We start from the raw sequence: 26,566 nt of genomic DNA on the forward strand, positions 1-26,566 counted from the left end.
TCATTGGGTCTACTCAAAATCAGAGCGATAATATACTAGAACGACACAAGCCTTATCGAGCCTAAGTTGAGCTTGGGCTTTAGTTAAAGCTCATTAAGTTATCAAGTCTTAGCTCGAGGCTTGATTGTTATCATCGTCAAGTCTTAACAAGCCTTGTGTATTTTTTTTTTTATTTTTAAACTTTTTTGGACTTCTATGTATTAATTTCACACTTCATAGCAGAGCTCTGGCTCGTTTAAGTATTGCAAATGAGCTCGAGCCTAACTTAGGCTCGTTAACGTTTTTCTACAAATATATTTAAAAATATGTTAAGTTCATCAACTATAAACAAATAGACTTGAAATTTTGTGACAATTTCATCAACTGTAAACAAGCCGAATCGAGCCAAAGTTGGAAAAACAATTCACAATCCAAGCCTGGGCTTTAGAAAATGAGCTCAAAACGGAGCTCAATTTCAGCTCGTTTAGTGACTAATAAATGCAATTATGATATTAGTAAAAACATATTAATCATGCATTACAAAAACTAAACAAGCAAAATAAAATCCACAAGCAGTGTCTATTTATTTCAACATTAAAAAAAACAAGTGACAACATTAGACTTACAAAAGTAGAACGAACATATATCATATATATGTATTGTATGCTTCTAGTTAACAACCAACCAACCAACCAACCAACCCATTTTACTTACTCCCTGCCAACTTTCACATCCTCCAACTTTGTGCCAATTTCATCAACTGTAATGGGCTTGCTTGGTCCATTTGGAACAACAGGGCTCTCTTTCTCCTTCGGATTCAAAGGCCCCGTTTGCCATATTCTTATGGTTCCATCTTCTGACCCGGATGCGTATGATTCGCCTCTTGGCGAGAACCTCACGCAATGGACCGGGCCATGGTGACCTTTGTTGCACCCTGCAATAATTTTCACAAATTACACCCCATCAATGGGCTAAATTAAAAAAATAACCAAAAGAACATGCTGAACGAGTCGGGTCGGGTCGGGTCAATCGGTCCAACTTCACCCATGCAACCTCCTAAATTTTTCTATTAAAAGTTTAAGGTAAGGGAGAAAATGCTGTATAAAAAATAAGCATACTTTCTGCATTTTCTTGTAAAAGTCCCTTAATTTTTCATACATTTATATTTTAAATTGGCATGTGACAAGGCAAACACCGTTCAATGTACGGCTTTGCTTTTCTGTTTTTTAATTCAATAAGTTGATGATAACAAATAATCTTTCAAAAACAATAAAACAAAAATGCATGCCCGTATTTGACATAACTTAAAATAAAAATAAAATAAAATAAAAAACTAAAAACATATAAACTGATTTGTATAAATTTAAAATGGTTAAAAAGTTATTGGTAAACGACTTTTCGTTGTCATGATGTAATTTGTCAAATAATGTTTTCGTGACCGCAAAATCATAATTAAGATATTCGTTTTTACAAATTTAACATGTTAGAAAACTTTTATCATAACAAAACAGAAAGTATGTTGCGTACTTGCGTTATTGCGCGTAATATTGTTAATGGACATTTACGAGAAAAAAACAAAAAGCATTTTGGTCTTTTTATGGTATTTGGCTTATTGGTTATTTGCCCTTTAGGTAGCTACTGTTTTTGAAATAATACGTAACTAATGTTTTTAAAACAAGGTGAATATAAGAATATGTAGTAAAAATCATCAAAATGCTTACCAATTTCTTCACCAGTGTTGAAATCAAATAAACGAATCCACATATCTTCCCCTCCAGCAATAAACTTATCACCCAACTTTGGTTCCAACGATGCTGATTCCACGTTACAGGGCATTTCATAACTTTTCACCAAGCCAAACCTATAAAATAGAAATAAAACATTAATCAAAGTATACACACATTAAAACCTATGATATTATGGATTGAAATATATTACTGGTTTGCATCCCAAAATTTGACAGAAGAACCATCTGCAGTGGTTATATAACGCCCATCCTTGCTGACCTCAGCACTAGTCACAGGTGATCTTGTTTCAAGAGTATGAACCATTTTCCCACTTCTCACATCCCACAGCCTGTTTACATAACAATATAATCACATAATATTTATTTGCACATTTGTGAACACATGTTTAAACGTTTAATCACATACCTTACTCCTCCAGAATCAGAGCAAGAACTTAATATTGTTTGGTCACTGTGGAGCCATGTAACAGTCCTGATAGAGCCTGGAGAATTTTCAATTTCTCTTGGAGGCGCATCGGGTCGGTTTAAATCAAATATGCGAAGTATTTTCTCAAAACCACCAGTTAGCAGAAAATGTGTGTCCTGTAAAAGTATATAAAAGGTGTCTCTATACATTAACCATTATATCATTTATATAAGTAAACTCCATTTGTAGGTATACTCTATGACTATCATCATATGTTATTGCAGATCAAAAAACTAATTTAAACATTCATACACATAAGCAATACACAATAAATGATAAGAAAAAGGACAAAAATAAGTTATATATCCGACAGCAAATAGAGAAAGATGAAGCCACCTCAGAAAAGGAACAAGCTCGAACAATGTGTTTGTGGTCAAACGAGTGCAGTACATCACCGGTTAATGCATCCCACAGTTTCCTGAAAAAACAAAACACACAACAAACAAAAACTGTTTTAAAACATCATGTAACTCAGTTTCACCTTTTAGTATGCAAGAAAAATGTTTCTTTTCCATTGTATGTAACATATAACCTTCAATGGCATGTAAAATAGAGACATGGCACACTACCAATGTCATGTCAGATAACTTTTCTAACTGCTACAGAAGTATACAGTATACTACATGCAATGTAAATAAATAAAATCTTTTTCTTGCATACAATGACAAATAGGTGAAAGTAAGATACATTTAAGCGAAAATTAACCAAGTAATAATAATAATAATAATAATAAATGCAGAACTTCATCACATACGCTGTGAAATCAGCTGAAGCTGATGCAGCACGCAGAGCGTTTGTATCTAAACAGCAACTCCAAACAGCACCTTTATGCCCCTCAAAGGTTCCTATCCAGTCACCAGTTTCACCATTCCTAAGCATGGGAGTGGAATCTGAATTACAACTTAATTGTATAAGTAATAATTCATATTAATATAGTATTGAACTATTGATTATAACTAGAGCTGTAAACAAACCGAACCAAACAAGGTCTTGTTCATGTTTGTTTGTTAAGCTTTTATTGGACAAGCGAATGGTTCATCAGTTCATGTACACGTAACCAAACATAATTTCATGTTCATTTTCGATCATTAAGAAAATGAACTTGTTCGTGAACGACTCACAAACACAAATGAACAGAAACAATGTTTTATTTGTATTGACAAACCAAGAATGGTCATTGTCAACGGTTTCGCTCCCGCTACCAAATTCGTCTTCATGATTTTTTAACATCACATTCAAATGTTAATATCACATATAAATTAATCACATAATACTCATATATACTTTTGTTCTATAGTTAATAAGGTTGCTTAAATCTATACAATAAAATTTAAAAATTCATTACAAAAAATCAAAAAACATTTAACGAACAAACAAACATTTAAGAACAATAACGGACGTAAACGAACACATTATCAAACGTTCACGACCACAAGTAAACGAACATAGCCTTTGTCTGTGTCCGTTCATTTACTATACGAACAAACAAAAACAAACTTCCAGCTGAACGCACAGTTAGCCCTAATAATCTTAACACACGATTCTGTCACAACATCACAATCATACAGCTTTAAACAATTCTAATTACAAAATACACATGTACAAACTACAGAACCAAAACCTAATGAAATGAAATTAAATTTTAAAAATATAAATAACATTTTAATAAACAAACATAAACAAACACATTATCAAACGTTCGGTTCGTTTACAGACTTAAATTTACCGCACATTCCTTTTACAATATCACAATCATATAAACTCTCAACAACTCCTATCTCCACAACTAACTAACTAACTAACCATTCAAATCACTCATAACTTTTAACATACACAATCAATCCAATTGCTAATCTAAACACAAACCTTTACTAACACTAATCAGTAGGAACTGATTAAGACTTAAAACACTAACATTGATCATTAAATATTGATAATCAAGACTTAAAATGGAATATCGGTGATATATCGGTCCAACATCGGTCACTATCACCAATATTATCGGTACCGATATTTTACCATAACCGATGATATCGACAGCATAGAGTCAAGCGCATCATCAAACGTTCACAAACACAACTGGACGAACACAGCCTCCATTCGCGTTCATTCAGAACAATTCACAAACAGCTCGTCGACGTTCGGTTCGCTTACAGCCTTAACTAAACATCCAAAGCAATCCAATTGCTAATCTAACCTAACGGATCAAACAGAACACACCCATACAAACCTTTACTAGCACTGATTAAGAAGAATCCGTCAGGAGTAATCGGACTGTAATGCAAATCGACTACTGGCCGTGAATGACCGTGGCACACCAAAGGCACAGCTACCTTCTTCTTATCCATTATCACATAAAAACCCTAATTATTCTATTTCCTTCGATCGGATCACACAAAACCCTAATAATAACAGATGATACTGATTGATGATTGATTGTTGAATTCTGATAACGAGATCGTAATTATTAATTATGTAAAGGTAAAAAATTAAAGGAAAAAATAATAGGAATTGAAAGATAATATTATTATTATTATTATTATTAATATTATTATTATAGACTACTGCGAACAGGGCTAAGCGCAAATCTGTCATTGATGTTGTTTCTTCCTTTTATAGGTCCATCACTCGAGATTCAATTTCTTTCCAGATGGTGGTCCTTTGGGTTTTTTAATGTTTACACTTTCGGTACTTCAGGTTGTAGAATATTCTGATAGAGTACTTTTCGTTTCTCTTTTTAGTTATTACTCGTATATAGCTATAACCAGTGTTGTAAAAATCGCTAGTCGGGCGATGGGGTGGGAACTAGCGAGATTGGACTTTAATGTATCATTTTCAATTTATATATACAGACACACATTTTTATATGTAATTTTCAGTTTTATACATACATAAACATGTTTTAGACGGAAATTTGCTTGAATATCGCCGGAAACCGCTGGTTTTGATCGAAATATGCAGGAAACCATTAATTTTGGACGGAATCTCGTCGAAAACTGTCGGTTTTGGCCGAATTTGACCATTGGCCAATTAAGTGGCCGGCTAGCGATTAATCAAGGATTAATTAGCGCCTAGTCGGGAATTTTGCAACACTGGTTATAACTGAATTGTAATCGAAACACACTTAAAGCCAAAGGTACAATTAACCTTTTTGAAAACCGCTTTATGAGTTGGATTCGGTTGTGGTGTTTGTCATTGCTAAATCGAACCAAGTGTCATGAATTTGAATAAATTTAAAATATTAATCATGCTTTTAATTAAATCTAGCTACCTTCGTCTTCGTAATAATGTCTATGGGTTATTATCACCGCACTTTGAGATGTTGGTGGGTAGTTCATATGTTTGGATGTGCTTGTTAGATATGACTCTTTTTTTCTGTTTTTTTTTCACATAAAATCTTCTAACACTTACAATGATTTGAACCCATCACCTTAATTTTTAATTGGGCAAATACAATCATTTTAGGTTGAACGGAATGCTCTTTGAAAGCTTCACTCGGAAAGCAAATTTGGATTAAGATTGCAAAAGAAGGGGTGATGGTCCTGCATACATGATCATTGTAAGTGTTACAGTGTGAACAAATTTGCTTTTCCACATACATGATCTTCCAATATTAATAGCCTTGATTTTGAAAATGATTGTAAATCGAGATGGTTTGTTGTAAATCACACTGTAACACGTTAACGACATAGTGAACAGAGATTTTGATGTGTTGACAGCTTAGCGCGACACAACAACTTGAAATCGATACCATCAAAATCATTCCTTTGCTTCCCATCAGTTTTTTTATCTTCGTTTAGGATGCGCGCTATAATTCTTCAAACGATCAGTTTAGTTAACTCTGTCTTCAATCACTTAGATCATTTAATAGATTACAACTCATAAATATTATTTGTCATTAAATCCATAGGTTCATAAGTTTTAATTAACTAGACAACGAAAGATACAAACCAACACGGGACAAATATATGTATAAAGAAGAAAGCAATGAATAATTACGCATACATGATTGATCGATGTCACACATTAGTCGGCCATGTTGCTTGAGCAGACATTATGATCCCAACAATTACTCCAAACAGTCCAAGTGCACTTCCAAATATTTCAATTACCAGGATTTTTACAAAAAGCGACGAGTTTTGTGCATCTGATAACGCACAGCTGCTTCCAATGATACCAACACATAACCTGTCGTCCAAACAAAACAATAAATACTATATAATAGTAACTAACTGTTCAAAACGTATTTGAGTAAATAAACATAACAGGTTCATTTTTAACTATGTTTTAAAATGTACCGATTTGACTTGTTAAAGGTGAGTGCTATATAAAGGTAAATAGTTAAGATAACATACCCACAAACAAGGTTTGCAAATCCTACAATTATGCCTGAGGCGAATATTGCATATCCTGCTCTGAGGGATTCTGGATCATATGTCTTTGATGATGGCACACTCTCTAGCTTTGTTTGGAGAATAATTGCCACGATGACTCCGTATATAGCAACGGCCTCACAGAAAATCACACTGAAAACGTATCAAACACATAGGTTACCGAATTAGGAATCTATCATAATAGCCTTTGACTCGTCGTTATGACCAAGTCGAAGCTCAGAGGATTATATTGCTTGTTTTGTTCTGGTCAGAAGATTATAACTTTATAAATTTAACTCCGCATACTCCTAATTTATTTCAAAGTCCAAACATCAAGTAACTGGTAGTCAGGGACTTGAAATATATGCATACTGAAAATAAAATACATCCTGTAATATATACATGTAAGCTCTACTTGTTTTTACTTCAAGACTTTTTGAAACTGTGCAGCTTTTTTCCTTTGAAAATCGCTTATTTTTTTAAAAAGATTAACGGATTACATTATAGATTCTTGATGCATCCAACAATTACAATTACTAAAGTGATGAAAAATTAGCAAAATCAAACACGTAGAACAGAAATTGAAGTTTATGATATTGTGGTTCTTTGAATCTGTAGTAAAATCACAAGCTACATGAGATTGGATCGATAAAAACCTCAAACGAAGTGAGTTATTTCAAGATCGATCAAAGACCGAACCTCAAATAAAGCTGAGCCCAAGCTCCAGCCTTGCATGGGAAGCTCATTTTTAAGGTACTACACAAGCTCGAGCCGAGCTTAGGCTCATTTAATGTTTTTCAGAAATATATAAAAACAAATAAAAACATTTATGAATTAATAAATAAAAAACGAGCCGAGCCGAGCTGAGATAGAGCTTTAGGAAATGAACTCGAAACGAGTTTGAGCTCTTGTAAGTCCAAACAAGTTGAGCTCATTCGAGCCTAGTCGAGCTTGAGCACTAAAAAGCCCCTAAGGTCTTAACAGTTCCATAAAACTTAAAACTAATTTCTTAGCAATTAAATTATGTAATAATAACATTAACACAATCATCAAACCACACACCTTACAGATCGAACTATTAAACCCTAATTATAATAATAATAATAATGATACCTGATCAAATTTTTGGATGTAATCCGTGGAGCTTTGATAGCAGCACCAATTAAACTACTTCCAGTAATATAAATCCCCCTGAAACCACAACAATATTATTATAAGATCAAATTGAACATTGAAACCCTAGGTAATAATAATAATAATAATAATAATAATAAGATACGAACCAGGCGGCACCGAGAACAGAGACGCCGATGGAGATAGCAATACCGATGGAGGCAAACGTGTAGGGTGAGATCTTGACTAAGGCTCGAGCCCATGAGCTTGATGACGCGGCAGCAATTACTGCAGCTTCTGACATCTTTAGATGCGGATGATGATGATAGTTGTGATGAGAGTGGATGTGAATGATTAAGTTATCTGGTTTTAAAGGGGTCGGGTCACTGGGTTGTAATATTTGGGCTTGGTTAAATACAACTTATGGTTTGGGCTTCAAAGTTCAACCCATGTACTTCTCTTTTTTTCTTATTGGAATAAGTTAGAACGACTTTCTTGTGTTATTGTGTGTCTGTGTTAGCCTATCGCACTCTTTAAATTTAGAGAATCCCGCTGTTTTGCTATGACCAGAATATGTTGTCTTAACCGGCCCCACACTGGCTTTAGAGTTTGCCTTGGACGTTCCCCCGGGAGACCATACCGTCTACTGACACTTGACATGCGTGATTCGAAGTAACACATGGCGTGACGAAAACCCGAGTGGGATCGGGATTCGAAGTGACAATCTCACAAGGCCTATTAATATTATTAAACAACCAAAACAAAAAAAATATTATTATTTTTTTATTGAAATTGGATTTTACTAATCTAAACTATACGTATTGGCAATACTGATAATTTGACCCCTTGATAATGACATTTTTAACTTTTACTTTCGTTGCAAAGAGCAATTCCAGTAAATAATCAAGTGCTTGATTCTCACCCAATTTCGTTCTCAATAATGATTTTAAACGAAATAACAAAACTTACAAGCAAAATCGAGTGTACATCTATGATGATTATGCTACTAGGTTGTCTTGGTAACTAAAGTGAAAGTTATGAGTGTTGTTAGTATGGACTAACTAATTGGCCTTGCATTATTAATATCCAATTTGCTATGAAACAAATATTAACATCTCACTCTTGATCATTTATTTCTAGTTGGTGGTGTGTTGGCAACGATTTCATAAGTTTTTATTTTTATTTACTAAACAGTCTTAAGCACCTAATGATAAAATTAATGAATTTACTATCGTGTATCGAGTAGATTATACTTAAAACAAGAAAAATAATATTAGAGTTTAATTAAATGTAATTCAGTGCATGTATAGATTATTTTTCTTAAAAATAAAACATGATTATAAATACCGAGTTATCTAATTGTATGGTGACTTGACAATGTTGACGATCACAAAATTTGTAAACTAAAGATACAACAAAACCAATTTTTGAATTGAACATCATAGCAAAAAAGAAACATACGTGTATAATGAGTTTTTAATGATACACAAAGTGAGCGATTAATAACTATAAATATGTCTCAACTTTTTCTCATCCATTGATTCGTTACTTGAAAACTCACAAGATCTTCTAAAGTTCTAATACCCTGCTTAAACCGTCTCAATCTTCTTGTCATAATGATTGTGTTTTAGCATCCAACTTATTTGATTGAATAATCATCTTAACAAAGTGTGCACGCTTTTTGTTCCTCTTAGACGTGGACGGTGGATTTGTAAAAGGTCAAAAGGAAACTATATGACCAGAGGGCGTGGGTAGCTTTAAGGGAATGGGTTCGGCCAAACTGGTAAAAAATTTTGTGATAAATTTCAAAATTGAACCCGTAAAAAACCTAAATTTAAGTGATAAATAATCGGTCTTTCATCATTGAAATTTTCCAAACCCGTAGAAAAAATTTCTGGATACGCCGCTGTATATAACCTCAATATAACATAGCACATTTATTTTGGCCACCTTTACGGGTTCGTGGAGTGAGGTCTACCGTCAAATATTTAAAGGACCACTAGTCACGTGCATCTTAGTGTACACAAAAAATTAATTGCACCACCTCTCCACTTGAATATATACAATTATTGAACTTCATCAAATCTTTTTACTGCATTTGTACTGAGAGGTCAGAGGTTAAGAACAATTATTTTCATGTCATGTCAACGCTACATACACACGAAAGCTTATTTCGGTTTTATATGCAGTGGTTAAACTTTGAAGCCCATTGTAATTATTAAATATTGTTTAAATTAATTAAACAAAGTAAATACAAAAAACGGAGAGATATGATTGGGTCCGTTCACCAACCCTTTTGCCCAAACGTCGTCGTTTAAAAAACACGCATGCCGTGTACTCGTGTTTGGATGTTTTTGGACACAAAAAGGGGTGGAAAACGCGTCCCCCCACCCACCACCACGAATGCATATTGGTAAATAATTAGTGATCAATACAACTAAGTTTTTATTGTATTGTCATAAGATCTAATACCTGTTAAACGGTAGAATATGTGGAAAAAATTATGATTCCATAACAGTGTCATATGCTATCACATTAATCGACTAAGTTATGTAATTCCTCGTTAATATCTGATTGTATTGTTTTGTTTCATAGATATGTAGCTCATTGTAATTTCGCCTAAATAGAAATTTAATCAACAAACTAATGACTTATAATAGTTGTTCAAATCATAAGTTCTATGATGTTGATATTTGTTCACGTTTTAGTGTTTTACAATAATTCAAATGCAAGTCAACTAGCATAGATTTTTTTTCATTCGGTGACCAATAAATATGAGTCGGCAAACACGTGTTTTTTCTAGTACAATAAAGCTTATAAGACATTTATAAATTAAAATAAAAATATAAAAACAAAAAAAGTTAGACCAAAATATCACGTCCAACAAAAAACCAAATGAACTTTAAACTGAAAATAACAGTTAATAACTCAGGTCAAACAAGCAACAATATGCAAATTCCGTTTCAAACTTTAGACCATGTCATTTTGATTATAAATTCAAACTAAAAGAAAAAACCATCTTATTATTTCCATTTTCACATTTTCATGGAGTGATAATCAGATTTTAGGTTAGCTAATATGGTTCATTTATTAAACGGATATTTGGACATGACACGTTTGATGTTAACGTGCTAACCCAACACAACACATTATTGTTGTCTATTTTAGCTTCTATTTAACACCCTAATTATTTGGTTGTTATCAACTTATAATCACATAGATATGTTCTAATGTTGTTTTAACCAATCAACCATGAGTATGATTATGTTATATATTGTGATTTCAAATCATATTAATCTAAAAATAATAATTAAATAGCAGCAATAAGTCATCTAAAGGTAAACATTACACATTGTGACACATTTACTAATAATGCTACATTAATACACTGTTCGTCCTTGATATAACACCAAATTGCGAGTTTAAAAAGGTGCCTGCTTTTCTTTATGACAGAATCTTGTTTTATTAACCACAAATAAAAAGCTAAAATAGACAACAACAATGATATCTATTGCTTCAAACAAACAATAATTGTTTTGTAATAATTCTATTGACACCCTACCCTATTAGGTTTCATATCACCTTTGTAAAACATGTACATGGTCAACCACTCAACCATTTTGATATAAAAGATTGCCTTAATATATAAACATTTGTTAAGATATTAATCCAAATGTAACAAAAGAATTAAAACTTAGTTTATATACTTAGTTCAACTATCGGACTATACATGATTAAGCTACATTACTCTTAAACGTTTGTAACAATTGACGACACACTTCATCCCGAGTTACTTTTGTTTTATATATGTTTATATAGAGACAGATAGACAAATAGCCAGACAGATAAATAGATAGGTAGATGTCATAAGAAATGTAAACATGAAATGCAACAACCTATAAATTGAATACAAGAACTGTGATATAGATTGCTATATTTCCTTTTTGAAGTTTATAGACCAAAACGGTCTATTGTTAACTTACATGAGGTGACTAAGTAGCGGTATTTACTCGTTCTATAAACACTTGACACCCTAGACATATAAAGAAGAGCGCAAATTGACTCCTCTATATTGAACGGGCCATATATTCGCTCAAGCACACGGATCTTCTTCAAAAAGAGATTGTTCCTTCAAGTCACGAAACCTCTACATTGCAGGAGATAAATTCTTCTCCTCCATTCGATACTTGAACGATTTCAACCAGAAAAATCACTATAGATATCCATCCATTGTAGCCACTTGTTCAACAATGTAAAGTAGGCATAATGCTTTGCAATATTTCTTTGTTCTCCTTCACCTTCATATAAGCCATCCCCACGAATATGATTCCAATTCAAACATATTTCCACAAATGTTCACTATCGTCATGGAACTTTGTATTTATCTACGTTTAACATATTAGAGGATGTACAACAGTCACCACAAAGGTCCGAATCTATATAGCAGATGAACGGACAAGGTGGCAGAGGATCGGACTTCATTGTTGTGGATCGGAAAGTTTGTGATTGCAAACTTGCATTTAGACAAGTTGTGGCATGTGAGGTTTTTAAAAATTGAGGATTTTAAAAAAAGTTTGAAATATGATGTAGAATAATGTGACGGTTTATAAAGGTTTGCTCTTGTGGGCGCTCTAAAGAAAACTTATGACGCACATAGCATATAAGCAATGTTTAGTTTATATAAAGCTTGTAGGTTTGTATTGTTGCATAATTTTAGCCTAGAAAGGTTTGAAGCAATTCAATCGTATGATATCCTTTAAAAAGTAAATTTAAATGAATAATAACCAATAAGGTACTTTAAATTGACTATATATTAATGCTACAGTTTAAAAGAGATGTTAATTCACATGCATAGACTTACAAAATCACGTGTATCAACAAATAAATAGAGAAAAGGATAGTTAATAACTTGATATCAATGTCTCATAACTCACAAACTAGTGGGATTCCACTCGCATTGCGGCAAAAATTTTGTGTCAGCTAATAGCGGTGCTTGCTAAAACAAATAAAAGGAAAAATTCAAAAAATAAAGTCGTGATATGCCTAAAAGAAAATCGATAAGTGTTTTCCATTGATCGAAACCATAAACATGATTGCCAGTAGTTGTTCTCAGACCCGGCTATAAGAGCGGGCTGGGTGGTCGACGGACCCCGGCCCGACACCTCGATAGGCCCGGATTTTATTTAAAAAAAATTATATATATATATTTTAATAAAAAACAATATGTATATATAATGTTTAAACTTAATATCACAACCGCTAGCTTGGTTTAGTGGTAAAGGGGTATGACTTTTAACCAAAACATTGTGGGTTCTAACCTCACTTGAGGCATTTTGACTATATTTTTATATAAAACTTTTTTTTACACAACCAAATCGTAAAGGCCAAAAAATTAAGTCTTTTTAAAAAATTTAAATTGTAAACCCAACAAGATACCCCTTTTATTAAGGCCCAAAATTTTTTTTTGCCTTCGACACCAAAATTTTTAACCATTCTCGGAGTCGGGCCTGGTTGTTCTGATATTAATACCGATGTTGTTCAGTCAAAATCAATATTGTATGTCATGATAAACGTACAATACTGTACCAACATTCGTATAACTTACGATTATAAATTGAATACTCTTTTGAATACAATCATTCTTCAATAAAGTTTATCGTAAAATATCAAGAAATAAGATTAACATTAAGTAGCGCCATGCAAACCATAAAGTATTCATCATTTTTTATACTTTTATCTTTCAATTTTCTTTAACAAATTTTCTTTTTAAGTTTAGAAAAAGTAAGTTGATCAACCATACCTTCGTAATTTTTTTTACAATAAAATTAGAAACTACCCTCACTACTAACAAAGTAAGAATGAATATTAACTGTTAACACTGATTTTGACGATTTAGTTTTGAGTTACTTAAAAATAGTATCAAGTATTAAAAGGGTAATCTACCACTGTATGAAACCCCTTATGAGTTAAGTTACCAACTTTAAGTCTTGAAACCATTAAAATTTTGAGCCATAACACAAATTGCAACACAAGTCCATAACTAGGACAAGTGAAAACGACATGATGAAGGTTACCAACTTCGACCCAAAGTCTAGGATCCAGTCCCCTACGCAAACTTCCATAAATATCTCCAAGGGTAATTATGTCATTTCACTTCAATGGGCCCAAACTCCCATTCTTTTCTTCCTTCCTTCCACTCACATGATTCTTTTGCACTTTTAGATTCTCAAATAAATTTCTTTCCTTTTTTATTTTCTTCAACCAAATAAACCCAAGTAGAAAGTTTCAAATAATAATAATAATAATAATAATAAATAAATTAAGTGGAGACGCGTAGCTGTTTAAAAAGCTCGTGATTTGAAGTTTAGAATCGTGGCTCGTTTGATAAAAGTTCGTATAAAATAGTTAAAAAATTTTGATTTAAAACAATATGAACTGATTTAACTCATTTTTGTAACCGTGCCAAACCCGTCCCAAGCTCGGGTCGACTCGTTGGCTCGATCTTAGGCTCGTTTAACTTTAAAATCAAGCTAGAGCCTAGTTGAACTACCTTGTCTAATTTCGAGCTTGAGCTCAAACCCATCCTGACTCGACTCGTGAACGTAACAGGGATTCGATTCCCACTTAAACCGATACAAAGAACATATGGGTGAAGAGACGAATCACAATGTTAATCTCTAGTTCGAACCTGACAGAGGGCAAGGGTTTACATATTTCATCCAGGTCCCACACACGGTTTCACATGTTTAAAGATTCAACCTTGAATATAACTCCGAAAAGTAGTAGGTTCACATGTGAAAGTCCTATGGGTTACAATAAAAAAAAATACATGAATAAAACCAAATTCATTACAAGATTGGCAATAAATCAAAACCAATGTTCAAAACCCAATTTCATTTCAGGGTTTCTTTTTAATACTTTCCCATAAACCCTCATTATCTTTATCTCCAAGATTCTTGAATCCCACTCATAAATTGCCTCACAGTGCTCCCAATTCTTGAAACTTTTATAAAAAATGGAAGCTTTAATACAAACCAAAGGCCTTCTTTCACTCCCATCAAACCCCAAATCCATTCACCTCACACAAAGATCCAAATTCAACCTTCCAAACTCATTAAAACCCAAATCCCCATCTGGGTTTTCAAGAAACCTTGATGGGTATCATAAATTTGGCACCTTTATCACTCCCATCACCTTAAACCCCACAAAAAACCCTAAATTTCATGTTTTCAAGACCAGCGGCGCCGCCGCCGACGGCGGCGCCGTCGCCGGAGACGCCGCCGGAGCTGAGCCGCCGGCGAAGATAATGGGTGTTGAGATATTAACCTTGAAAAAGATTTTACCTTTAGGGTTAATGTTCTTTTGTATTCTTTTTAATTACACAATATTAAGGGATACTAAAGATGTGTTGGTGGTTACAGCTAAAGGTTCAAGTGCTGAAATTATACCATTTTTGAAAACTTGGGTTAATTTGCCTATGGCTATTGGCTTTATGTTATTGTATACAAAACCGTCAAATGTGTTGTCAAAAAAGGCTCTTTTTTATACTGTGATGTTGCCATTTATTGCTTTCTTTGGGGCCTTTGGGTTTGTGTTTTATCCTTTGAGTGGTTATTTCCACCCAACTGCTCTTGCTGATAGGCTTCTTGAGTTTTTGGGGCCTCGGTTTCTCGGACCGCTTGCGATTTTGAGGATTTGGAGTTTTTGTTTGTTTTATGTCATGGCTGAGCTTTGGGGCAGTGTGGTGGTTTCTGTTCTGTTTTGGGGGTTTGCTAATCAGGTAATGGATGTTATTTGTTTGATTAAATTTAGCGATATTGGATTTTAATAATCCCAACTAAATGCTGAGTTTATCGCCGCCAATGGCGGTCCCAAATTTTAAAAAAGTTGCCGTGGCGATAAATTCAGTTGAGATTATTATTGGCTAGTAGCATTTATTGGGATTATTAAAATCCTGTATCTCTTAGATTCATAGTTTCTTGATTGTTATTGGATCATATATTGATAGGAGATCATGATTTAGTTTATTACAAATGCATTATGTTTTAGGCTTTTAGCAAACAAAAATACATGACTAGCATAAAGAGATAACATTTTTACTCAAGTTTGTATTTTGGTTGATAAAAGATCTTATCTTCTTGAAAGATACAAAATTTCAAAAATTTTTATGTATTAGGTAAATAATGGAAAATATTATGAAATTTCTTACATTATATAATAACTTTTTCTAAAATTTTGTGCCTTTTAGGAGAAAAAAAAACATTATATTACTCAGAAATCAGATACAAGTTTATGGGGCCAACTATTGTTTTGGGCCCAAAAGTGGGCCCAAGCCAACCTTCACTCTGTTAAATTAATTGGTTATATATTAATTTTTGCATGTTTTTTTATGTGCTTCTGCTATTTCACAGTCTCATATATATGAATCAATTAGTTATATATAAATTTTATATATGCAAGATTTAGTTTTCAATGTCAATATTTGATGCACATCACTTTGTTCGCAAGTCAAGATCACACGCAAGAGTTAAAACCACAATTCGGTGTTCAAATCGTATAAAAACTTTTATGACATTTTTACCCTCACGAAACGCAGATAACCACCGTGGAGGAAGCCAAAAAATTCTATCCGTTATTTGGTCTTGGAGCAAACGTTGCTCTGATATTCTCGGGACGTACAGTGAAATACTTTTCAAACATGAGAAAACATTTGGGCCCGGGAGTCGACGGGTGGGCTATTTCTTTGAAATATATGATGAGCATTGTTGTGCTTATGGGCCTCGCAATTTGCGGGCTTTATTGGTGGGTCAACGCTTACGTATCCCTTCCTACCCGTAGCAAAAGAAGGTAATTCACTAATACACTTGATTTTGTCTCTAATGATGTTAATATTTGATAAATAATTTATATAAAATTTTCTATTTGCAGGAAAAGTTCATATGACTACAATGGAGAGTTTGAAGTTTTTGGCGTCGTCACCGTACATTAGGGATTTAGCTACATTGGTGGTAGCGTACGGTATTAGTATTAATCTTGTTGAGGTGACGTGGAAGTCAAAGCTCAAAGCCCAGGTAAAACGTTAAAACAATCCTTTAACAAGTAGTTTGACTTTGTGAGTTGACTTTTTTTGGTTTATGTATGCACCGATTGTTTGTTCCTAAACCAAATGGAAACAAGTGCTACAATGATTTTTTTTTTGTGAATTAAAATTATATTGCTTAGGCTTGTAAATGAACCAAAGGAACACGGACCGGACGTGTTCATGTTTGTTCCTTTAACTTTAATCGACCAAATGATTGAACACGAACCGTTAAACGAACAAGGTTTGCTTGTTCGTGTTCGTTCGTTTAGAAAATAAATGTGTTGGTGTTTGTTTGTATTTATTCGTTGACAGTATAAAAGAACGGTTCATGAACGTAAACGAAGAAATGCAACTAAACGTGGATGAACGAACATAACTCAGCTAAAACCATTTAAACATAAATGTGAACGAACGAGCTTAAACAAACGTAAACTAACAAACACGAACGAGCGTCAAAAACGACCGCAAACAAATGATCGAGACATCTGTTCATGTTCGTTCGTTTAATCTGTATACGAACTTGTTACATTGACTTATGCTAACCATTTTGAACTTTCAGTTTCCAAGCCCGAACGAGTACTCTGCTTTCATGGGCGACTTCTCAACCGCAACCGGTATAGCAACGTTTACAATGATGTTGTTAAGTCAATGGATATTCAACAAATACGGGTGGGGAGTTGCAGCCAAAATCACGCCCACGGTCTGCTTGTAACCGGGATCGGGTTTTTCTCGTTAATTTTGTTTGGTGATCCACTTGCACCGGCTATGATGAAGTTTGGAATCACTCCACTTTTAGCAGCGGTTTATGTTGGTGCAATGCAAAATATATTCAGCAAAAGTGCCAAATATAGTTTGTTTAATCCTTGCAAGGAAATGGCCTATATTCCTTTGGATGAAGATACCAAGGTTTGTTATGTCACTTAATGTATTATTTTTGTTTTGTGATTATTATCAGGGTAAGTTTTAACTTTTAACCAATAGTCATCAAGTTTTCTAAGTATCAGTTTTTTTTTTTGTTTTTTTTTTATTTATAATTATAAATGAACTTTTTCTAAATTTAATGGAACATTAGAATATAATAATAATTATTGTTGTTATTATTACAACGCTTAATAAGTTTGAAAACTCAAATGCGAACACTCGTTAACAAATCTTTATCAGGTAAAAGGCAAGGCCGCGATCGACGTGGTATGCAACCCGTTAGGGAAATCAGGCGGTGCTTTAATCCAACAATTCATGATCTTGACATTCGGTTCACTTGCGAACTCAACACCATATCTCGGTGGGGTGCTATTAGTAATTGTGTTGGCATGGTTAGGGGCAGCAAGGTCATTAGACACGCAGTTCACTGCCTTAAGACGCGAGGAAGAGATCGAGAAAGAGTTGGAGAGGACAGCTGTCAAGATCCCAGTGGTGTCTTCAAATGAAGACGACGATAACAAATCTCTTGGTTCTTCAACCGAATCATCCGAATCGTCGTATCCTAGCAATTCTTGAAGAACAATAAAACATGTTTGCTAGATCAGTTTGGTCTGGTTTTATAGTATTTGAAGTCTTTGGTATTCATAGGTGTCATGTTTACTAGTTTGATTCATCTAAACCTGTGTACAATTTACAAACAGCATTTGAATACTTTAATGGAATTTTATATTAGTTTGCTGTTTATACTTTTTTTGTTATTTACTATGTGCTGCACACACTTGTTATTTATTTATTTTATTTGTTTGATATTTTGATTTAGTTGAAAAGAAAAATATAATAATAATAATAATAATAATAATAATAATAATAAATATTTACTATGATTTAATATTATAATTTTTTCTGATTCGTTTTGACCCGACTTGTTCTTAATGGTCTATCGTCGTCGCTAATAATAAAATTTGAATTTTTCATGTTACAGACTCAAATGTCGACTCTTCCTTTTCTTTTTTAACTTGGTTAAACTGATTAAATCGAAAACGAACTAGACTCTTTCACATCGTCATCGACATCACACTTAATATTGTATTGTATTCCATATGAATATATATATATATATATATATATATATATATATATATATATATATATACTTTTTTTGTCCAACTTTCACATCGTCATCGACATCACACTTAATATCGATTCTTTATGATGCATAGCGGAGGCGATAACGTAATAAAAAAGAAATGCTATTGAATTCTTAATATTGAAACGACTGCAATACAAGTTTAAAGCCCCTTTATACATGGGATTTATAATTTTGACAGGTTTGCCAAATTTTCAAAATTACAAAACAATAATCGAAACATAAAATTAATACATTAAATAAGGGCCTAAATTATGTAGGACGGCTAGAAAACACTTCAGTCTAATTTGGGTAATGTTTGTATAAAAAAGTCGTCTTTTACGGAATTGAGGGCCTAAATTATAGAATTTGGGTCTGACAGTTGGACCAAATCACATCCTATTTAAGTTTGGGTTCCGTAATCCCACTCGTAACCTAAGTTATGCTCTTTTTAATTTGGTCATTCTGTTAAGTTTCTCTTGGGCTGTTTAAAAAGCCCGTGACTAACGGCTCGCTCGAAAATAGCTCGAAAAAAGTCGCCTCAAAAAAGCTCGATTCTAATTGAGCTCGGCTCGGCTCGTGGCTCGGTCCTGGCTCGACTCGTTTAGATTAAACCCTAAATTTTAATATCTATATATAATAATAGCATACCAAGAAATAAATAAATAAAAATTATACATATATTATGTCACTCAATACCTAAAACTTTATAAAAGAATAACTAAAATAAAACATATAAAGTTATAAATTATCTAGTTTATAAATTTTATATAATATGTATGTTAAAATTATAATTTTTGTCTTTTATATACAAAAATTTATAAGATAAAATTAAAAAAATTAAAGGAGCCCGGCTCGACGAGTTCGATCTCGACTCGAGCTTTAAACGAGCCGAGCTTGAGCTCGATTTTCAGCTCGATAAAGAAAATGAGCCGAGCTCGAGCCAACTCGATTAAGTTTGAGCTCGAGCTCGAGCACACTCTGGCTCGACTCGACTCGGCGCGTTTACAACCCTAAGTTTCTCCTATCAAATTGGTCTATGTAACTATTGGATCGACTCCTCATCACTTTATCACATTTCAACAATTGGTTTTACATTACAACATGAGGAAACTAAGAACCAAGCCGATGAACACCCCTAACCAAAAGCGTAACATATTAGCAAACAATCGAGACCATTCACAAAATTTTACGAAACAAGGAAAACAAAAATGAAAGTTTCAAACAAATAAATGAATAATACTACACAAGACAAAAATGGTCCATAAGGTGATAATGTGGTATACGTTAAAAATAATAAGGTGAGTGTACACAAGGATGTTCGTTAGGAGTTAGAAACACTCATTGCTCTGAATACGATAATAGCCTCCTTGTTATGTCTTTTGTTCTCACCTTCTATTTTTGTTTATAAGTGATAATAATGGTTCCTAGGATTCTCCAACCTTGAATCCCAATTGTTCTCCTAGAAACTTCATTTTCAATTTACTAAGTTTTTGTTATAAAAAATAGTTTTATAATATTAAGCACGGAAAATTTGAAGTAATCAAGTTTTTCAAGTGTTATATTAGGTTACTGGTTATGTGGTATAGACACTGTATTGCTGTGATTGGTGATAATGTGGCAGCTACAAAGGTCATGTTGTCACGAAGCTGTGAGGCAAAATGCTATGAGTGTGGAGTAAGGCAGAACGAGAAAGACGAGGAGCAATGGTGATGGCAGTGACATGTGGATGCAGCGATGGTGAGTATGTTGCAGGGATCTTCACGCAACGGTTATGTTATGTTCTCTAGTGTTATAAAAATGTTAAAAAAAATCAAAATAAAGTGACGTAAATCGAAAATACTATTCATTATTGATATGTCCGGTTTGAAATTAACATAAGTAAAATGTTCTCGCCAGTTGATTGTCGACGTTTATCATTAAACTCGGAAATTTAGTCTTTTATCTATTGTTCTCAACTTTGCAAGGAGGAGAAACCTTTCTCTGATAGTTAAGGAATGATTGGGTTGAGAACTTTATGATTTCATAGATATATAATGTTTTGGAGACTTTTACCACATACACCTTTTTTTCATGTATAATAAAAACCTTACTTTTTTATGTTTTAATATTTGGAATATTAATCTTCTCTTAACTATTGTATATGACATGGCAAAATGCAGATATGTATATACATGCTATAGAATGTTTTTGGTGCAATTTTGGAGCTTTGGATTTACATGTTTGTGTCGTGTTTTGATTTAATGATTTGGGGTAATAGAACAAAAGTACATTAAAGGCTATCACTGTCTTCTAATGTAAGGACCAAAAGTTAGCCCATTACAAAACAGCTAGCCCATAAAAGATGGCCTTGGTTGTATTCCTACATCCTTGTCTTGCCATACAACCTCTAGACGTTGTTGATAGGGAATACGAATATTATTTTAACGCGTTTACGAATCATAACTGCTTCTCTATGTAATTTAACTAAAATTCATATTTCTTTAAATTCCGCTCTAAAATTTGTTTACATCATCAAATATTTCATATCACATTCTCTACCTGTATATTATTATGGTAACATACGTATTTACAAGATAAAACGTGTTCCGAATGACTATCACCCATGTGAACTAGTTTACGAGCAAGTACATGATAATACATAATAACTGAGATTTCAATAATTTCATTAATAATTATCAAACCATTAATCATGCCTATAATTAACAAAAAGTTAAGAGGTTCCTTGAGCTCATTGGAACAACATATTGTTAAAATGTTAATCATACCTTTTATCAATTGTAGACAAAAGGATTGTAAAGCCAAGTTGGGCAAAACCAAAAACTAGTCATCTTCTCAGCTTTAAGACGATAAAATTCTTTCTTCTGCCGAGACTCCTCTAAAAGAGCATACCTCATCTTTCTAAGTTGAATGATTTCCTTGACTTGCATATATACCATAACCCTAATGCGTTTTTTTAGCTCTCCTGTCTATTGGTCGGTCTAATTCGATAACGTCAATCTCAATTAAATTCCCCATCTTTAAAACTAAATCATTTGTAGGTTAGGACATTGAGTTGGGGGCTGGGGTTAGGTTGGTCCTCCATTGCTTTGTAGCTTCTTTTACGGCATGCAAAATTTATTTAGGTTGGTCCTTTAATAGGTGTCAACAATGCCCGAATTAGAAGTTGCATTTTTCTAGTGAATTGTTAAGAATGTTTGCCTTCTCAAAGTGTGCTGCTGTAAGTACGTCACACCATTTTGTTATACAGGTTGTATAAGATTATGCAAATAGTTTAACTTCTAACACAATAAAATTCTGTCATTACACTTAATTTCACAAGTTGTATAACTTTTGCACCCCATTTTAAATGACTTGTAACAACCCGTATAAAACCTATCTTTTTATACAAGTACGTATAAACTTTTTTCAAATACCATACGATCCGTATAAACTTACATGACTCATATGGTATGTGAAAAATGTTATACAACTTGTATAACCCGTATAAACTTATATGACTCATATGGAATGTGGAAAATGTTATACAACTCGTATAACAGTTTGCATGTGTATATTATGTGTATATATGTATGTGAAACTATAACAAAAGCAAAAATAGTTTGTATACACACATACCACTAAGTCACTAACATATTATCTACATACCGTTAACAAGTTAATTTTTATAACAAGAGACTTTTTAGACTCTTGACCCTGGTAAAGCCCGGTATATGAAGTATCAAATTATTGATCTCATGTTTATACCCGTATAATTTAAACTTGACTTAGTTTGAGCGTTTAACAAAATAAAATAACTAGTTCAGTATTGGTACGATTTTATTACACTCCCACACTCTTCATTAAAGTTGATATTTTGTCTCTTAGGATCGAGATAATGTACGATAATGCATTAACGTACGATAGGTACGCGAAACGCTCAAATACAAAAAACAAAGGCAAAAATACTAAAACGCTAAAAAACGCCCATCTGAATACTAGGATCGAGATACTGTTGGGATGTGATTTCATTAATCGATTTCGTGGATATATGATATTCGCGTACTTATTATACATTAAGGTATTATTGTATACTATCTTTTTTCTTGTGTCTTAAATGTATATTTTTATTTACATATTTTAACTCTTTCCTTAAGCCATCCAAGTACCCAATATATTCACATAAACTTTTATATTTAGTACGAAACTCAAACATATGGTCCGTGTTTCATTCCAGATTTTATCCGCATGAAGCATGTCCCATGTAACACAACATAACTACATAATAACATGTTCACCAAATTACTTCACCACCACCCCTACACAAAAATGACTGACTCATCCAACTTCCCAGTCGACCGACCTACCTCCCTCGCAGCCAAATGCTGGCTCGACGACGCTTGCATTGTCGATATCGACCATTTCGTTAAAACCCTATCCGGCCTCAAAGCCAAAGGCGTCCGACCCGACCTTATTGGTTCCATTATCACACATTACGCGTGCAAATGGATCCCCGAACTCTCTGGCGAGCCACCGTCACCTGCCACCATTGACCACCAATCACCACCGCAAAGCGCCACCGCGTCTTGGCTCAAAAAGCGGTTTTTCATTGAGACAATCGTGTCGGTTCTCCCACCCGAAAATGATGCAGCTCCATGCAGCTTTCTTCTTCGGTTACTAAAGATATCTCACATGGTGGGAGTGGATTCGAATTATCGGGAGGAGTTGGAGAAGCGGGTGGCTTGCAGGTTGTGCACGGTTTGGTTGGGTCGGTTTTGAGCTAAAACTGAAAAAAAACAAAATTCGGTTTTTGCATTTTTGAAAACCGTTTGGTTTTTACTGTTTTGATTTTGATGATTGAGCTTGAAAATTTTGAACCGAAAACCAAATCTAGCCCAAAATAGTGAATTAAGATCTAAATTATTTTGTTATTTAAAAAACTGTTTAATTATTATACTTTTGACCTAAAATATATTGTTATTTAATAACTGATTAGTTATTATACATATAGATTAAAATATTTGAATTACATGTTTATTAAATTTTAATAAATTCTTTAAACTAAAAATAGAAAATCTATAAATTCGGTTTGATTTTTATTAAATGCAAAGCTAAAACCAAACAATAAATTTGTTTTTTATACAAACATAAAACCAAACCGTCGGTTTTTTCTTCATATCGACTTTTTCAATTACATGTTTATAAGGAAACCTTTATAATCAAATAATATGTCTTAATCATGCAACTATATAAGACTCGGACTCTAATAATATATTCTATAATATTCTCTAATAGGTTAGACCAGGCGACGTTAAAGGAGTTAATGATACCGTGTTTTAGTCACGTGAAACGCACGTTACTCGACGTCGAACTAATGCTCCGGTTAGTGAAGAGGTTTGTGGAAATGGACCTTGAAGGTTTAAGAAGTGGGGCTGGAATGTTTAAGGTTGCAAAGGTTGTTGATGCTTACCTTGCGGAAGCCGCGGTGGATTTGGAGCTCGGGTTGCCGGAGTTTATGGAGCTAGCCGGAGCTGTGCCGGCAGTAGCCCGTGCCACGGATGATGGGTTGTATCGTGCCATTGATACTTATTTAAAAGTAAGTGGTTATTTAACAATATGTTATATGGTAAAAAATGTTGTAGTTAGGGTATAAATATATAAAATGTATTAGAATGATTATAATAAACTATTTTCGTTAATGTTTAAACATAAACATATAACGGTCATTGACAGAGGAGGCTCGGAGGGTGTGTGAGCCGCACTATCGGTCGGGACACATAAGTTTCGGGGGCACAAACTTTTTTATTCATATTACATATATATGTTTTTGTTGTTAAAAATAAGGCTATTTGCAATTGTCTATGAGATAATTACATGCTCAAAATGGTTTCTGATTATAATAAATCGGTCGATAAAAGTTTTATCAATGCACGTTAGCGAATAAAAAATTTTCGTTAAGGCCTACAAGCCTTTTTATTTGAGCTCGGCCGAGATATTTAAATTCTCAGAGACGTCATTGGTCATTGAATTGTTAAAAAATAGAGGAGCGAGTTTGAGACGAGTTGACGTTAATTCAATACATGAATATACTATGGTTGTAGAGACTAGAGGTTCTTATATTTTAGTGGGATGTCTTGAGTTTTAACACAAAAATAAATATTAATGAATGTATATTTATAGGAGTTTTGAATATGTATTAAGAGTATTGTAATTTGGTCGTTTAAAAAAATTAGTCCATACTTAGTATAATTCTATTAACATTAAACATTTAACAATTAAAATTTCTAATAAATTTAGAATATTATGTATTATATTTTTTAGCGTATTAAAATATGTTTTTAGTGTATTTGATTTGATAGTAACTAGTAAGACAAGTTTTGAAAAATTGTCAACTCAAATTCGTTTTTTTCTTATAAATAATTATCTCTAGTTAAATTTGCTTTTGACTCATTGCTATTTTTTTAATGTATTTCTGTCACAAGATATTTCAAATATTTGAATATTAATTTAGTGTTTTAGTTGTTATATATATTGAACCAAAAATATGTGTGTGTTGTCATTTATCAGCAATAGGAATAAAGAAGGTAAATGTGTTGGCACATTGGAATTGCAACTTGGCCTTTTGTGTAGCCTCCCGTGATGAGTGTGACATATAAGAGTTAAACTTTATTTTTAGATAAAGATTTGTTACATTTAATATTTTACTTTAATTAGTTAGCTTTGTTATAATTCTATAAAGAGCTTTATTATACTAGTAATTAACAATTTACAGAGTTTTCATTATTCTTTAACGACAACATATTATTATTTTTATAGACGCACATGAAAATGACGAAACAAGAAAGAAAGATATTGTGCAAGTTAATCGATAGTCAAAAGTTATCGATGGAAGCATCCCTCCATGCCGCCCAAAACGAACGTTTGCCAGTCAGATCAGTTATTCAAGTTCTCTTCTCGGAACAAGCTAAGCTTCATTCTCATACAGATTGGAGTCGATCATTTAACAATTCCAAGAGCCCGATTCTAGGGTTGGACCCACAAGAATGGTGCCCCTCATCCAGAGATATTTTGACTCTTCAGCAAATGGAAATTAAGAAGCTAAAAGAAAATGTGACGAAGCTCGAGAGGCAGTGTCACCTGATGCAAATGCAAATTGGAAAATTGTCGGAGAAGAAGAAAAGGTTTTTCAGTTGGCGGAAATTGGCTATGTCAACAAATCTCCGTGGTATGAGCACGGATGTGGGCGACGAACAAGGGTATGATTCGTGTAGCATCGGCAAACAAACTCCGCTAAAGGGGAAACAAGGAAGAAGCAAGACCCCAAAAACATGGAGACAATCATCATCCTAAGTTCTATTGTTGGATTAATTTTAGTTATGAAAACAACTAATCTTTATTATTTATAATTGAAAACATGTAATAAGTAAGTTTTATTTTAAAATAACGAATATTTGCTTCAATGTAGTTGTGTACTTAAATAAAAATGTCACAGTTATCGAAAGGGATATTAGTTTATAATATTCCTAACTTTTACTCGTTGAATGATAACACTCTCAGCTTTGATTTGTTACTCACCACTCCCAACTTTCAACATATTTGTTTCTGGCACTTCCGAATTTTTCTTGCTGATGTGGATTTTTTTGTTAATAAAAAGTAGGTTGTGGGTCCCACACCATCTTTTTTCTTCAACATAAAATCTCAACAACCTTCATTTCCGGTGACCTCGTATTTTCGACAACTTCGTTTTTCTGGCGACCTTTTTTTTTTTGTCAATGGAGAT

General features: G+C 33.3%; 3 protein-coding genes and 1 pseudogene across 4 annotated transcripts; 2 read left to right on the forward strand and 2 right to left on the reverse strand.

Moving 5' to 3' along the window:
- Positions 1 to 657: 657 nt before the first annotated feature.
- LOC143539364 (uncharacterized) lies at positions 658 to 4,796 on the reverse strand. Its single transcript, XM_077032704.1, has 7 exons — positions 4,423 to 4,796; positions 2,947 to 3,082; positions 2,529 to 2,610; positions 2,133 to 2,308; positions 1,918 to 2,055; positions 1,701 to 1,840; positions 658 to 913 (listed from the first exon to the last, which is right to left on the reverse strand). Exons 1-7 carry the CDS (start codon positions 4,538 to 4,540, stop codon positions 690 to 692), a joined length of 1,014 nt encoding a protein of 337 aa, XP_076888819.1. The 5' UTR covers positions 4,541 to 4,796; the 3' UTR covers positions 658 to 689.
- Positions 4,797 to 6,079: 1,283 nt separating this feature from the next.
- Positions 6,080 to 8,022, reverse strand: LOC143539351 (V-type proton ATPase subunit c''1-like). The gene is made up of 4 exons (XM_077032688.1): positions 7,849 to 8,022; positions 7,679 to 7,756; positions 6,548 to 6,718; positions 6,080 to 6,380 (listed from the first exon to the last, which is right to left on the reverse strand). Exons 1-4 carry the CDS (start codon positions 7,980 to 7,982, stop codon positions 6,212 to 6,214), a joined length of 552 nt encoding a protein of 183 aa, XP_076888803.1. The 5' UTR covers positions 7,983 to 8,022; the 3' UTR covers positions 6,080 to 6,211.
- A 6,521-nt stretch (positions 8,023 to 14,543) lies between these two features.
- On the forward strand, positions 14,544 to 18,433 carry LOC143539365 (plastidic ATP/ADP-transporter-like; annotated as a pseudogene). Its single transcript, XR_013136423.1, has 5 exons — positions 14,544 to 15,458; positions 16,275 to 16,527; positions 16,604 to 16,749; positions 17,320 to 17,666; positions 17,922 to 18,433. The product of XR_013136423.1 is annotated as a plastidic ATP/ADP-transporter-like (transcript).
- Positions 18,434 to 23,115: 4,682 nt separating this feature from the next.
- Positions 23,116 to 26,188, forward strand: LOC143539318 (root phototropism protein 3-like). Its single transcript, XM_077032659.1, has 3 exons — positions 23,116 to 23,534; positions 24,082 to 24,382; positions 25,603 to 26,188. The coding sequence occupies exons 1-3, from the start codon at positions 23,116 to 23,118 to the stop codon at positions 26,134 to 26,136; spliced, it is 1,254 nt and encodes a 417-aa protein (XP_076888774.1). The 3' UTR covers positions 26,137 to 26,188.
- Positions 26,189 to 26,566: the final 378 nt, after the last annotated feature.

This window comes from Bidens hawaiensis, unplaced genomic scaffold (genome assembly GCF_021521415.1).
Source record: "Bidens hawaiensis isolate Kalapana, Puna unplaced genomic scaffold, B.hawaiensis_p1.1 tig00011861_1, whole genome shotgun sequence".
NCBI lineage: Eukaryota > Viridiplantae > Streptophyta > Magnoliopsida > Asterales > Asteraceae > Bidens > Bidens hawaiensis.

Coding starts and splice junctions, on each gene's coding strand:
- LOC143539364 (XM_077032704.1), bottom strand. CDS start 4,540: ATGGATAAGAAGAAGGTAGCTGTGCCTTTGGTGTGCCACGGTCATTCA. Junction 2,611..2,946: donor GCTTCAGCTGATTTCACAGC/GTATGTGATGAA, acceptor TTGTTTTTTCAG/GAAACTGTGGGATGCATTAA. Junction 1,841..1,917: donor AAATTTTGGGATGCAAACCA/GTAATATATTTC, acceptor TCTATTTTATAG/GTTTGGCTTGGTGAAAAGTT.
- LOC143539351 (XM_077032688.1), bottom strand. CDS start 7,982: ATGTCAGAAGCTGCAGTAATTGCTGCCGCGTCATCAAGCTCATGGGCT. Junction 6,719..7,678: donor ACATCCAAAAATTTGATCAG/GTATCATTATTA, acceptor ATACGTTTTCAG/TGTGATTTTCTGTGAGGCCG. Junction 6,381..6,547: donor TTTGCAAACCTTGTTTGTGG/GTATGTTATCTT, acceptor TTTGGACGACAG/GTTATGTGTTGGTATCATTG.
- LOC143539318 (XM_077032659.1), top strand. CDS start 23,116: ATGACTGACTCATCCAACTTCCCAGTCGACCGACCTACCTCCCTCGCA. Junction 23,535..24,081: donor GAGAAGCGGGTGGCTTGCAG/GTTGTGCACGGT, acceptor ATTCTCTAATAG/GTTAGACCAGGCGACGTTAA. Junction 24,383..25,602: donor CCATTGATACTTATTTAAAA/GTAAGTGGTTAT, acceptor TTATTTTTATAG/ACGCACATGAAAATGACGAA.